This window comes from Hyalella azteca, unplaced genomic scaffold (assembly GCF_000764305.2).
Source record: "Hyalella azteca isolate HAZT.00-mixed unplaced genomic scaffold, Hazt_2.0.2 contig5287, whole genome shotgun sequence".
NCBI lineage: Eukaryota > Metazoa > Arthropoda > Malacostraca > Amphipoda > Hyalellidae > Hyalella > Hyalella azteca.
The window spans coordinates 15,913-31,378 of record NW_025935481.1 but is presented as its reverse complement, the minus strand read 5'-3'; the positions used below and the strand labels follow the sequence as shown (position 1 = coordinate 31,378).

At 36.1% G+C, this 15,466-nt stretch overlaps 2 protein-coding genes across 2 annotated transcripts; one reads left to right on the top strand and one right to left on the bottom strand.

Moving 5' to 3' along the window:
* Positions 1-4,887: 4,887 nt before the first annotated feature.
* On the top strand, positions 4,888-9,017 carry LOC108664910 (origin recognition complex subunit 4; the record flags this gene model as incomplete). Its single annotated transcript, XM_018151607.2, has 8 exons — positions 4,888-5,019; positions 5,465-5,669; positions 6,060-6,211; positions 6,569-6,745; positions 7,037-7,156; positions 7,527-7,655; positions 7,786-7,938; positions 8,618-9,017. Coding segments are annotated over 8 exons (1,236 nt in total), but the record flags the coding sequence as incomplete, so codon positions are not given.
* Positions 8,952-13,070, bottom strand: LOC108664909 (complex I intermediate-associated protein 30, mitochondrial). Its single transcript, XM_018151606.2, has 5 exons — positions 12,699-13,070; positions 11,893-12,010; positions 11,185-11,447; positions 9,809-9,994; positions 8,952-9,244 (listed from the first exon to the last, which is right to left on the bottom strand). The coding sequence occupies exons 1-5, from the start codon at positions 13,014-13,016 to the stop codon at positions 9,020-9,022; spliced, it is 1,110 nt and encodes a 369-aa protein (XP_018007095.1). The 5' UTR covers positions 13,017-13,070; the 3' UTR covers positions 8,952-9,019.
* Positions 13,071-15,466: the final 2,396 nt, after the last annotated feature.

Below are 15,466 nucleotides of genomic sequence, written 5' to 3'. Positions count from 1 at the left end.
CCGGATATTGGAAAGAGAGGTAACTTGCAGCGCGGGAGTTTCCGAAATTGTTTGTCAGCTGACATGCACTTGTAGAGCAGTAAAGGGAGCTAGGGCTCAAAGTTTTCGACTGCAGAACTCGATAAGTATAAGATTTGCGTGCGCTTACTTGAACTCTCAAGCATTGCCAATGAATGAATTGATAACCTTATGGAATTTTATTCTTAAAGTTATTTCTTCGACCACTTCGGAGTTCGGCCCTTCCCAGCCCCAGGGCCAGGGGTCGAATAATACGATTCATCCTACCTACGGCTACAAGACTACGATGATTTTGCTTTAAAATTTGTTCCTGACTTGTGAGTTGGGACTTGGGACTCCTGCCGCTTAGCCCGTCAAGTTGTCAACCTGAAAGCTTCGGTCAGTTTGTCCAGGTTGACGGTCAGTTGCGGACTTGCGGTCAGCTGCTACAACATCATTTGCAACTTGCTCAGGTGTCAGGTCACGATCAGTTGGTCAGCTGCTTCAGTTAGTTGCGGTTTAGCTGCTACAACAATTCTAAGAAATGTTGGAGGACTGTCCCGATTTTCCCTACCCGTCCCTTATTACCCCGTTTGATGGTATTTTCAGTAATTTTGTGATAATATTTGATAACTGTGGGTAAAATTACTAAAATAGTGTTATTTTTCTTGATTTCCTGCAAGATACTATATTACTTGACTTTTCAAAAGCATTTGACAAGGTGTTAGGTGCCTCACCTGCAAGTCCAACTGCTATCAAAGGCTCAAAGCTGGACTTCTATGGCATTTGAGAGATGGTTATTCGGTTAAGAAGNGGACTTCTCAGGCATTTGAGAGATGGTTAAGAAGTGGATCAAGGGTTTCCTGTCTGGATAAATGCAGCAAGTGATTGAGATTAGAGGAAAGGGTAAAGTCCAGAATGGGCCCAAACCCCCAAATCCCCAGCCCATACTCTCCATTCTCCAATCTCCAACATCCCACAAGCCTAAGGCTTGTTGCTTTTACTGACCTTGTTTCTTCATCAATGACCTTGAAGAAGGAATCAAAGCCAGAATCAGTCTGTCAGGCATGCCCCTGTATTCTCACATAAATTGCATAATACGTTAATACCACACCCCAGGGCTTGACTTGCAGTGGCTAAAATAAAACCTAGAAAAGCTGGAAACAAAGGTGGGTGCCAGGGAGCAAAGGTGGCAACTGGCAAATAACTCAACTTATACAAATGCCACCTGCTCTTACCTGTTAGTCAGTAGTCACCAAGAAGAAGAATAGAGTGCCCCAGTACCAAGTACCTTGGAATTGAAATATCAGAGACTCTAAAGTAGAGAAAAAAATTAAGGCAACTGCAGCCAAAGCCAACCAGTTTGCCTGTCAAAATCTTAAGGGGTGCTCATTGCTCAACACAAGAGACTGAAGAGTGAGACAAGACCAAGTTCACTGCTATAAAGGCCTCATAGACTCATAGTCATAGGACTGATGCTGGAGTAGGCATCACCAGCCTGGGATCTGCATCAGCAGCACAGCCAGGCTGGCTGGGCTGCTGTTTAGGTGCTGGCCAGCACCTAAACTAAAGACCACTCATGAGATGGTACAATTGCTATAAAGGCCTCATAGACTCATAGTCATAGGACTGATGCTGGAGTAGGCATCACCAGCCTGGGATCTGCATCAGCAGCACAGCCAGGCTGGCCGGGCTGCTGTTTAGGTGCTGGCCAGCACCTAAACTAAAGACCACTCATGAGATGGTACAATGCAGATTGCAGAGTGGCTTGCAGATTCCTAGGTGACTTAGGCCCCACAAGGCCGCAGCCCACAACCAGTGCCACTGAGATGGTAGCCAGGCTCAAGTTGGACTGGCTCCAAATTCCAACTGAGGAGAATGGCAGATGAAGCATGCATGCTGTACAATATGCTGCATTGCCTAGTTTATGTTCAACCTCCTTCAGGAAAAATCAGGATTGTACTGATCAGTCACTTGTACAACAAGTGGCACCAATGGAAGCTACAGGTCCCACACAGCAGACTGCAGAACCAATGTGACCACCTACATGCCTTTCCTTCCGCCATCACCCATCAGAATATGAAACTCACTGAGTGCCTACTTTGTGACAGCAACATTGCCATCTACCTTCCAGTCAGACATCGAAGGCTGGCAGCCTGGCTGAGGGCAGACAATAACTAAAACCTTTTTGTTGCCTTTTTTTCTTTTTTTATATCAAGATGTTCTCCAATGCCCTCATGTGCATTCCCACCACTGTTGGTGAGGTTTTTCTTCAATTATCCACTGTATCCACTGTATTATTATGAATTAATGAATAAGTGAAGATTCCAGATGTATTGAAAATTTGTTACAAATTTTTTAAATGTTTTAAAAATATGGAGCCAAAAGATTTCAGTAATAAGTAGGAATATTCTAATCATGGTAATTGTGAATGCCTACAAATTTTGGTGCTAGGGCATTTTTTGTCTCATTCATTGGTCAAATCTGCCAAATTTTACTGTTTTGAATCTGGTCAAGAAGGCAGAGATTAAGTGAATATATGAACAAAATTCTGAAGATCATTGCAACATATAATATCAGTATTGTAATTAATGTTGTCAGAAGATTTTGCTAACTCTTTTGTCTCTCTTACCTCTCTTTGATAATATTGATAACTTATCTTCAGGGTTGGTGATTTTTTTAATTTTTTTAAAAAAATAAAAATAAAAAATCAATGATTTTTTTTTATTTTTTTCATGATTTTTTGATTTTTTTAATTCTTTCAGCTTTTTTGTCTTTTTGAAGTCTTATTTTTTTATGTTGCAATTAGCCTACTAACACTAACAGTATATGGATCATAATGGATGGCTAAAAAGGGCAATTATTGCCTTCAATAATGGCCAACAGGCCAAGGTGGTGTTTAGCACTAAGGGATTTTTGGGTAAACAATTATTGATTAGCCTATTAATTAGCTTTGTAAAGTTTGTATGGAGCAAGGAAATGAGCTAAATATTGACCATTTAACTGGCTTCAATATACAAAAACACTTCAGGAATGCTGATCTTCTAAACATTGAAGAGTCACATAACAGATAGGTAGCTGATAGCACAGTGCACATCACTATCAATAGATCTACTAGTTTTATGTCCTATAAATCTACCAGACTCTACCCTCTATACACACCAACTAGTAGTGACTGAGTGACTGACTGCACTGTTCCCATTTAATTCAGACCAATAAACCAATACTAAACAATTGAGTAAACATGAACTGAACGAAAACCAAATAAACCTCATATGACTTGAAACGAGACTTATGTTATGAGAAAAGCTAACACTGTTTGAAATAAACGTGTGGACAATTCAAATATTTCATATCCATTCACTGCATTTAATCATTTTGTATATAGTCTTATAATTGTAATTGTTTTGTTTCTAGTTTTAAATTCACATATTTAAAGATTGAAATTAAATATTTTAATTAGAATAGGTACTCATATTAGGGTGGAAAATCTTTCTAAGTGCCTAAAAGGTCAATACAATCTCAACCTCTCAATATACAGGGTGGAGAACCGATTGAGCAGTTTTGAGGTAAAATAAAAGAATAATGGAGGTACATAAAGAAGAAAGTTTATTTTCCTAGAGGTTAGCATAACATACCATTTAGAATACTTATGTTTTGAAAACAATATCTGGAAGATGGGGGCCGTTAGCTGCAACAAACTGTTGGAGTTGTTCTCAGAGGAGGGAGTAACCGTAACAGTGAATTCCGATCGCTATGCTGCAATGTTGCAAAATTTCTTGCAGCCCATGATGGAAAACATTGTTGAAACTGAAGCATTGGGAGATATGTGATTCCAGCATTGTGGGGCTACAGCTCACACAGCCCGAATGTCAATGTTTTGAAATGCATGTTCCCAGACTCTGAGGGGTGATTTACAGTGCAAGGTTGCCTGATTTGAGCATGCCTGCGAGGTCACCTGATTTGAGCACTTGTGATTTCATTCTTTGGGGACATCTAAAAGAAAGGGGTTCAGAAGTCGCCCTCACACCCTACTCCTACCTAAGGGAATGGATTTTTGCAGCAGAGGTTATGGCCATACCTAGCCATATGTGTAAACGTGCTGTAGAAAACTTCCGTGAATGACTCCAACAGTCTGATGCAGCTAACAAACCCATCTTCCTGATATTGTTTTCAAAACATAAGTATTTTAAATGGTATGTTATGCTAATCTTGAGGAAAATAAACTTTCTTCTTTATGTACCTCCATTACTCTTATTTAGCCTCAAAACTGTTCAATCAGTTCTGCCCCACCCTGTATAAGGTAGCTAACACCTTTAAATTGTATAGGTATCTCCACAGCTTTCTTTTTGTTTTTGAAGTTTCCTTATCATGCCTCAGTCAATCAATAACTATCTGCCCATCATTCCATCCATAGCATCAACACCTGCCATGCCCAAACATTAAAATATAAGCATTTAAATGAAAGCTTTGACTTGGAGATGAAATTGACGCTCTTTGTGCGTTTTTTAGAAGGCAGGGAAGTATTCAAGTATACTGTATTTAAGGTAACTTGATTGAATTGAACTGAATTAAATTTTTATGTTATTAATTTTTCCATCTGCATAAACTTTTTTATTATAAAGAAAATATTTCATATAGTGAGAACATTTAATAAATTCTTCAAGTTTGATTTCAACCTCCAAGATGGAAAATTTTGAAAAATACATATAAATAAATATTTTTATAATACTTCTTACTTTCTTCCTGAACTAGTTCCTGAAATTTAAATTTCTAAATATTTCAATGCTTTCCCGTTGAAGGGTTAATAATAAATATATCATTTCCTTTGTCATACTAATGCACTTTTTTATTGAAGTATCAGAGACTTGAACTAAATTTTTTTTTTTTTCATCAGACTTGGTTGAAGCTGCACATCCTCAGGAGCTTCATACTATCCAAGAACTAGTGAGAAGAGTGCTTGTAGTTGGTGAGAGCAACTCTGCACTTATTGTTGGACCAAGAGGAGTTGGTAAAAGCACTGTAAGTTGATAGGGACTTGCTGCAATCATATATTATTCATTTCACTCCCTTTGGCAGTGACTTATGAATAAGTATGACAGATATGAATACAAGAAAATTTAATGCCATACGTATCCATAAACAATTTAAGATGCTTTTGAAATGATATTTCATTTAACCAGATGTGAAGAGAATGTATCTTAATATCACATTCTGAGCGCATCTTTTGTTATTCTGTAGTTGGATTTTATTACTTAGGTATTTCTAGTAGAATGCATCTCTGTAGTTATTTTATATTCTAAACCTGATGAAGTTAGTAGATGTGATATGATCAACTTGAAGCCAGTAGATTTAATAACAGTTTGAGAGTTTCGGAAAAATTTATTTTCCTATAATAAGAGATTTTCATGCATCCTTAAATTTTGAGTAAATATAGTGTTCAGATAAATTTATTTCCAATCCACAGTTATTGCGAGTGGCTCTGTCCAAGTACTGCAAGACGCCTGACACTGATGGCAGCAGTCTATCTGCGGGCTCTGATGGTGGTGAAGGCATACTGGTTAGGCTGCATGGGCTCATGCACACCGATGACAGACTGGCTTTGAGAGAAATCACTCGACAGCTCAGGATGGAAGAAGCTGCTGCTACAAAACAGTTGGGCTCTTTTGCTGGTGAAATAATTTGGTGTTTTAAGCTTTTCTAGAGAGCTCTATTCTACATAATTATAACGTGGCTTCTATCATTTTTTTTAATGTTGGATTCATTTTTATTATTTTATGCATAATTAATTTGATATGAGATAACTGTTTGTTTCTCAGATCATTTTGTTCTCCAAAAATTGTACATGTAGTATCTTACTACCAGGTTGTTTTCTTTAACAATATATAATTTATCTTTTTATAAGTTACTAATTTATTTCAAAATTTAACTTTTAATTGATGTTTTTATAATTTCTAAATTCTCATTGTACACTATTTCTTATGGAAATACTTTTAGACAAAAGCAAATGAATTGAATACTTTATTTTTGTCTTGTCTGATTTACCTAATATCTTTTTGCAGAGAATTTATCATTCATGCTAGCTTCTCTGAAAGAGGGAGGTCGAGAGAACTCCAAAAGTGTTGTGTTCATCCTTGAAGAGTTTGATTTGTTTTGCCACCATCGCAACCAAACGCTGCTCTACAATCTATTTGATGTTGCTCAGTCTGCGCAGGTGATAATATTATTATTTATATACTCTTTTATTACTTATTATCTTTGTATGCTGCTTGTATTCTCGAGTTGTTCCCATCTTTTGTATAGCAAAGTAATGCTATAGAGGTTGCAAGGATGCCTTCTTGACCCATAGTTCAAAACCTTAATATGATAGCAATGTAAAGCCTCTTCTTTGAGTTCACAAGGCTGTTCTCTTGAGCCGTAGCTGAATATATATTTCAGATAAGTAAGTAATGTCTGTTTTAAGTCTATAAAAGATGTCGTCTCTGCTCATAGATCAAGATTTAATTTTGATAGCAAGGCAATGCTATAGAGGTCGCAAGGATGCCCTATTGACCCGTGATTCCATCACCAGAGTCCAGTATGCGTCATTGGGCTGACGTGCCGCCTTGACGTGGTGGAGCTCCTGGAAAAGCGTGTCAGGAGTCGCTTCTCTCATCGCCAGGTGCATCTAAAGCCACAGTCATTAGAGCAATACTGTGAAATAGCAAGGCAGCTCCTCACGTTATCTTCATGCCCTGAAATCAGCCAGGTAAATTAACTTCTATCGTTTATATCATGTTAAAAAAATTTTAAATCTTTCACTCGTGCTATTTACTCATTATTCTCAGAGACAGTCTGATTCATTCTTGTTATGCCTAGACTTGAGAAAATTAACTTTTACTACTGTTATGATTCCGCTATATCAACCTATGGTTTACAGATTCTGTCATCAAGTTGTGACCCAAGTAAATATGCTTGCTGATATCAAAAGTCAATTATTTCTTCTAATGTAACTTATTAATTTATTATATTAACTCCTTAATGTCTATATTAACTCTAGAAATCAGTGCGAGAGTGGAACAAAGGCGTGGAAGAAGTGCTTTCAGCAGACAATTCGCAAGAATCGTTGCACCAGATGTACGACTTGTCAGCTGATATGGCATCGCTCAAGCAGCTATTGGTTAGTTCATTATTGAACTCCTCAATTGTGAGAGTGAAAATTATGAAAGGGATTGAAGTTTTTGTTTGCTTGTTTTTAAGTATATTATTCAAAAAATATGATCAAAAAACATTCATACCATACTACTTGCTGAAGGTCCTGGCTCAAATATAATAATTTTACTATGTTGAAATTATAAAAAACTGATATCTTCCTGTGTATACACTTGTAAAATCTAACGTCGATTTTGCATATTTATGTTTGAAGTGAAGCCTCAAACCGTCAACTATTTCTTCAGATTGCTACTGAGTGAGGATTTTTGATCTGTGTTATTCATTGTTGCTAGTTTCAGTCAGAATACAGACTTGACATCTTATGTGTTTCATCGCAGGTACTCGCTCTGAGTTCTGCTTACGACCGCGATCTGCGTAGCAGTGACTTACAACACGCGGCCGCGACGCTGTTTGAGGATGCTTCATTCAAGATACTGCAAGGATTGTCTAACCTGCAGCTGGCTTTGGTAAACCCCCTTCATATTTTAGACTCTAATTATTACTTGTTTGAACGCGCAGTGGTTTCAGGAACTCCATTTAAATGTGTTCCATCTTCAAGCTTAAGCTGTCGATAATATGAGGCAATCGCAATTTCAGATGATAGCCATGATGCATCTGACGGTTACGTACGAGGGCGACAGCTTCACGTTCGAGCTCGTCTTCAGCGAGTACCTGAAATTCACACGCAGACGTTCCTCGATGCAGAGCTTTGAGCGTCCAGTTGTCTTTAAAGCCTTCGATCAGCTACGGGTAACACTTTCAATTGGAATCAATTTCTTTTTCTTTCAATAAATCTAGTATTTATATATACAGTATGTATATACGCTTTCGAAGCTTACTGATGTGAATTTCTTGGTCACGAACGTAAGAATTAGTCAGGTTTATATCCACAAAACCTATTGTGCTCTGATTTTTTAATTTTTTTTTCATGGAACCAAAAAGCATTCCAGAAATCGAAGTATCAGGGTTCAAATAAAAGCACTTATTAACAATACCTACGGTACATTAGTTTTGAAATTAAAAGCGGGACTTGTGATTTCTAGAATTTCAAATCACAGGGGTTAACTAACCCGGGCAACGTCGGGTGAAGCTGCGAGTGATCTAGCATCTCAATTAATTATTATTCTAATTTAATTCTATGTTGATGTTTCCAAATGTTTTTTCTGTTTTGGTTAAATTATTACTAATTCATGTGATTACAATTTGCTGGAATATCGATGTCAGATCAAATGCGCACTAATAATCATTGTGAAAAAAAAATACCATCAAATATATTTAACGCCCTCTTAACAATTAGCGTGTCTTTTAATTTTCTATTAGACATCAATAAATATTTTTCATTCAAGCATCTGTGCACCAAGCATGCTTTGATCAATTTTTTAGGACGCACAAGGAAAAAACAAAAGCATAACCTTACTTACAATTTCAGGCAATGGAGCTGATGACGCCGGTAGCAACGAGCGGTGGTAGCTGTGTACAGAAGGAATACCAAATGATGCGCCTACAGATGCCGCCAAAATTGCTGTGTGACAGCCTCCTCGCTATACCCAACCTGCCTACCGACCTACTCCAGTGGGCTACCAGTTCGCTTGCGTAACCTGTGAATCTCTTGATACAAATCGATGAATTATTTATGAACTAACTATGCTTTAGTGCTTCAAATGTGTAACTTCAATTTTGCATTTGAAAAATGTTCATTTTTTTGGTATAAGAAGAAACATGGAGACAAGAGCCAATTGTATCGAAGGTAATTGATTCATATATTTACATTTACATTATTTCTTTAATAAACTTGAACAAATCTGTCGCACAAATTTCTTTTAACATCCCTTTAGGGACCGGCGTACAAATTTGGCATTTTGTACAGTTCGTAAGCAGATACTTCGGTGTGGAGAGGGTCATTCTCGACGGCTATGTAATCGATCTCGAGCCTGAATGGAGCGTTGATTTTATCACCCACTGTAATGCCAAAGGCAGACACGCGGGACGGTAACAGAGTTGACTGCTTGTCCGAGACCGTCCCTTTGCTGTTGTAGAAAAATTTGGAAAAAGGCACCTGGGGGCAAAGCAAATTTACGTGTCACTAAGCATTTTTAGCAGTAAGCTGTAGTATGTTATTTTTTGCTGTAATCCATTAGCACTATACGTTCAATAATAATGAGACATATTGTCTAATAAGACTTGGTTTGGAGCCTGCCATTTATCTGAAGTGTAACAAGTGAAGTGACCTGAAAGATGCAGCTAATGAGTTAATGCAAAATTTATGCCAAAAGACTTAGATTCAAATCTTAACATTTTTACTTATTCTGGATTTTATATTAAGAACAAACTTTCGAAAAGTTTGACATGTGGTCTAAAATTTCGTCAGTATGTTAATCGAATCCTCGCACTACGATAATGACTTGTTCTACTAAAATAATTATTTTCAGCAATTAGCTAGCGAATACGCACAGTACTGGAGCGGACGTAGTACTACAACAACCCTCGTTCGTTTTAGGAGTCTGTCAGTGCCTCTGCACTGACGTAGCTGTACATGGAATACAGTACTCGCTAATACTGTACCGTAATTAAAATTTCAATTACAGTGCTGACACAGTCCTAATGCATCAACGATACTTACTTTATAAGTCTGCCAGTGGGGGCCGCCTCTGGTATAAAGGACGTAGGTGTACATGTCGTTCCAGGTAACGTCGAACGTTCCAGACGAAGCTATGTTAAGTGCGTAGCTGCGTCCATCGCCGCGACACTTGATCACCAGGTGCGAGTAGTCGAACCAGTCATAAAATGTCGTCCGTCCAAACGATTTCTAGAATTTGAAAAAGTGAAAAGAAAGTTCCACAAGTAGAAATAAAAATCTGAGAATTTAAGAAGATTGTAGTGACATCATTTATGGTAAAACAAAAATATTTGTGTTATATCTGAGTTTAGGCTTAACATAAACTGAGACATAATCTCCTCTGTCATCATAATTCAACATATTGTACGCATATCTTCACAACTATTTGTTCATTATATTTATTACTTCTCCCACCCCTATCGCCTTTGCATTTCCACCCTCCTTGTGAGCAGTTGAGAAAGATAGGTACTTTACAAACTACAGGTCTTCCAGAAAAAAAAATTATTTACTGTCTGTGCGCAACCATACCCAGAAATGCTACTTCAAGTTCCGTGAGCATGTGGCCTCACGATTATATCAATCTTAGCATCCTCACACATGGAAAAAATTCAATTGGAGTGGATGAGCTATATACTGCTATAAGCTAATATTGTAGGTCCTTAGAAAGCTGCGAGTAGATACCATTTGGAGTATGTCATGAAAAAGTTCAATCGCATTGTACGGTAACATTCATTTCATTTCACTGAATCTGATGCATGAGAATAGAAACATAAACATATCAATTTGAAATGATGAAAACTCCTAAGACCAAACCAAGAATTTACTGAGAATAATGCATGTGCCTTGAATTAGATAACAAATTCTAAATTTTGAATTAATACAAATAGAAGTAGGGAGCTTAGTGTCTGTTGGTTTTCACGCATAGAAAAACACTTCTATTGTTCACTAGATAAAAATTTTCAACATGAATCACAAGAGTTCCCCATTGAAGAGTTCTACTACAATGCACCACAACCTGGAGTTATTTTACCAAAAAAAAAAAATTGATTTTACCACCCGGTCAAAGAAACCCCAAGAGCTGGGATAACAAAGACCATCACTTTTTTTTAAATTACATCAAAACTATGAGAGGCAGGAGCCAGCAATTTGTGGTGAGAAAAGCTAGAGTATAGACCTGTATTTTGCATGTTTCAATTTAAGTTTAACTTATCTAGTAAAAAAAATGGCATCATTTTGAAAAAAAAGTGGTCAAAGTTACCCACCCCATTTTAACAATGCACCCTCAGAAATTTCAAGGATAATACTGAACAATCCATATTAGTAGCAATCATATTATTATTATTACATATCATTTTCAGCATTAAACATAAATAACATACCCTAGTACACAAGACTCCTGTGAAGACTCCATGGCCAGCAGGTGATGTTGTGAGCTTGGCAGTAGAGAAGCCCTCATTGTTATCAGCATCAGAGGTGACGACCCAGCCATCAAACTCACTGCATGACTCTTGCACGTCATGCATTGTGTTCTCTGATGTGACTGGGTTAATTCTGCTCACTTCTCCCGTCGGGTGACTGCGATAACCCCCACTTGTTGGACTCTTGCGATGTGAGTTGAATTCCCATACTATGTCTCTGTCTCCTTTTAAGTCAAAAAAAAAATTTACATGCTAAAATGTTATAAATACCTAGAATAAAGTGAGTTTTCAATTACACTGACTATAGAGTAAGTCAATTCAAAATTAATTTAAAATTAGTCAAGAGCATGCAAGTAAACAGTGGGAACTTCAGGGCAATGATAAATGTGCAGGTAACATCTAGAACACTTTAGTTGTTAGAATTTTGAATAGCTGCTATTTATTAATTTTATTATTCAGCAGTCCATATCTTTCATGAGAATAATTTTAAGAAATTTAAGATAAGTCATTCAGTGTCAATGGTAACAATTGGAACTATAAAATTTAATCAACATCATCATTAATTAAACTGAAATCTCGGCAACAATTAATTTTATATTACATAGGCTTCATATAATGATAATTTGAACAAATTTCATTAATATTTATTCAATAAGCACACTGAGTTACCTGGAAAAATAAACAAATGATCTTGTTCGATGACAGCTTTGACCTCCTGCTGCCATTTGTAAACTTCCAGACGCAACTGCTTCAGCCCTAGCCTCAACGTTTTAATTGGAGTTATTTCCTGAAAGTGCAAGTTAAATTATTACAAATTTTGTAACAACAAAATAGTTGGAATGACTGAAATTTTGTTTAGAGTGTATAGATTTTCATGAGTTTTAATTCAGTAATTATAAAAAATCTTAGCATGATATTCCATTTTTTACCAAAATATATAGGAGCAGATGCACACATCAAGATGCACTCTACCAAACAAAGCTCTTGATTAAATGGTCTTCAGTACTATAGGCCAAGAAAATTTAAATGATTAAATTTTATTCTTGAAGCTTTCTATAAATCCAATTGCTGTACATTAATTGAAACTCAGCCTTTTGGGACCCCAAATTCAGGGAAACTGAATGCGTTTCCTCCTTTATTCAAGAAATTTATTCATCATTTGAAAATGAAGATAATTAATTATTATTAATTATTAATCATTATTAATCATATTAATCATTATTAATTTCTAATGTTATGAATAAGTATAAAAAAAGTGATGTAGCTAAAATAATGAAGCAATAAACCTAGGTTGGCAACCTTCATCTTATACTGATAATAATGAATGGTACCATATGACGACAAACAATGCAGTAGTAATCCGCAGTAAAAATCAATCAAAATACTGTTCCTGGGATTTATGAGCAAATATTTTTAACCAGGAATAATAACTTATTTCAAACTACTGCATGGCAAACTGGCATAAGAAAACTCACCTTTCTACGATAGCCAGATTTTCTGTCAACTTCATTCAGGCCAAGGTACATCATAGTAGCTGAAGTTGAAATATGCCTTGTGCTCAGCTGATGAAAACAACATTTTCTCAACAAACTAGCCTCCCCGGTGGAAACTGAATGAGAACTTGGTTTAATAATAGATGTACTGAAGAGGTAATGAGCATTGAAACTTGATGTATGGAATTGACTCCAATTGAATTGATATATCTTATTTTGGACAGTTACATATTGTTTACAAGCAGCATAGCTACATATGCATTGTTTTAAGCGGCTTGATAGATTTATTGAGAACAACATATTCTAAGGAGCCAGTTGTTCATTAGAGAAGTGAAATTCAATCCTGAAAGAGAGACATGCTGAATATAAATAATTTTACCTACTTTTTGAGCCAATCAATTGTAAATTTCCACAGCTATGAGGTTCAAAATAAAACCAAAATATGCTTGTTTTGAGCTGTGAAATTTCATTGTTTCAAACTTTTGTTTCATTGTTTAAACTTTTGCCATTCCAACGACATTTCCATACAACACAATTTATCGAGCAGAAATCTTTAGGCTTTTGGCTGCTAAATAGGAGTAAAAGCTTGATTTCAGCTTTCAAAGTAGTCTAGATTTTATGGATCCATCAATGGCCTCTACAAAAAATATTGTAATAAAGAATCCAACAAAGCCCTAAAACAGATGAATAGCTATCAATGTTAAAATTATATAAAAATACAGAAAAATTTTGAATAATAAAAAGCTATAGACCACCTGGAATTATGCAGTATACCAGTCCTGGCTGTTCACATATTCCCTTCCCCTCATCCAGGAGCTTAATATGCAAAATATTACATGTGGCACAATGAAATTCAGGACTAATCTGCATGTGATACATGGATCATCATTTGACAAAATGCAGAGGTAGAGTAAACTATCTTAAACAAATGTTGTGGGTTTGTCTGACCAAGCATAGGCCATGCACTCAAGTGGAACTGTTTATGAAATTGTATTTCTGTTTTTTACAACACTTCTCTTTAACTTCACTTCTTGTTTGTTTGTTTGTTGGTCTGTCTGTCTGTCTGTCTGTCTGCTACAAATCTTGTAATCGAAATTTAACACACTTCTACTTATCTTATCGATCTGAAATTTTGCACACATGTGTAAAGTTGGAGACAATGCATGAATCAAATCTCAAAATAAATGATTTTATAAATTAAAAAAACAATTTTTTTCAATATTAAAAAAATTGAAAAAATAATTTTATCTTAAACAAATGTTGTGGGTTTGTCTGACCAAGCATAGGCCATGCACTCAAGTGGAACTGTTTATGAAATTGTATTTCTGTTTTTATGTTGAATTCAACCAGCAAAGGCATCAGTATCATTAGCATACCAGATTGTTGAAATTTTGCAACTAAAAATTCATGCCATGGAATTTGAACATTAAAGGTTTCTATCATTCTACATGAACCAACTTTGCGTTCCAGCAAAGTGGAATTTCATTAGAATAAATAGTAGTTTTCTTTATATGACAGAATGCATTGCCGTTTTCATTTCTTGCACTGAGATGCTCAACTTTAAATAGTAAAGGGTGGTCCATTTTCAGAGCAGAAAATGGATTGTGAATAAAATGCACAAGTATGAAATCTTCATTATTACTTTTGACATATTTATTATTGTTCATGGCAATTATGTGTGAAATACAATATTGGCTAAATGTTCACCACTGTGGTCTGCCTTCATTCAAAGCCACACCACTTTATCATTTTTGAAAAAGTACCATCAAACGTGGTAATAAGGGACGGTTTTGAGAGTTTTTCCTTACTTCTAACCATGAAACATTTCATAAATGAGTTTGTTCTCATTTTAAAGGTATTTATGAGGGCTATTATATGGAATCTATGAAAAAATTTCATATGCTATCTGTAAGGTGCCAGATGCAAAATAAAAGCCCCCTGAATTAACCTTGGGAACGGGGTAATAAGGGACACTTGAAATAAAACTCAATTTTAAAACATTTGAAGCATGCAGAGTGTGCTCATTCATTACTAACAGTACTCTTGAAGTCATCCTCTTCCTTTGTAGATGATGTAGATCAGGCATGGAATATGTCTACTTGGCGAGCCATGACTGAATTTTTTGAGCTGTGGTTTTATGGATTTGCTAGCCGTGATTCCATTACTTTGAGCTGTGATTTAATTTTTTTGAGCCACGAATTCCATACCTTGGCCATTAAAACCATTTACAAGCCAGCAGCCGCAAACTTTTTATCAAGTTCTGTGCAGGTGTTACCCCTAATCTCTAATTTTACCCTAAAAACAGTCAATACTAACATTTGTCTTCACTTAAGTGGTGACTGATCAAGTGAAAATGCAGTCTGACTGCCCTGACATGACCGCAACTACGCAATCTTTAAGGAAACATTTTTGATTGACTTGTTGTTATTATATTGTGCAGGATATTTTGGCTGGATTGTCAAAGTATTGCAAATTGCAGAAATTGCAAATTTTATGAAACAACATGTTTGCAGAGTGCAAATTGTAATTTTTTTCAATCAAACAAAAATACATCACATTAGAGCCGAAAGATTTAATACCTACTGAAATTATGATACTAGAGACAATATTTCAGAGAAAATACCGTCAACCGGGGCTACTCAGGACGGTTTTGAGCGTTTTTTGTTAATAACTTCTTACGATGAAACATTTCATAAACAAGTTTAGGCTCATTTTATAGCTCTTTGCGAGGGCTATCGACTGTCTCTTAT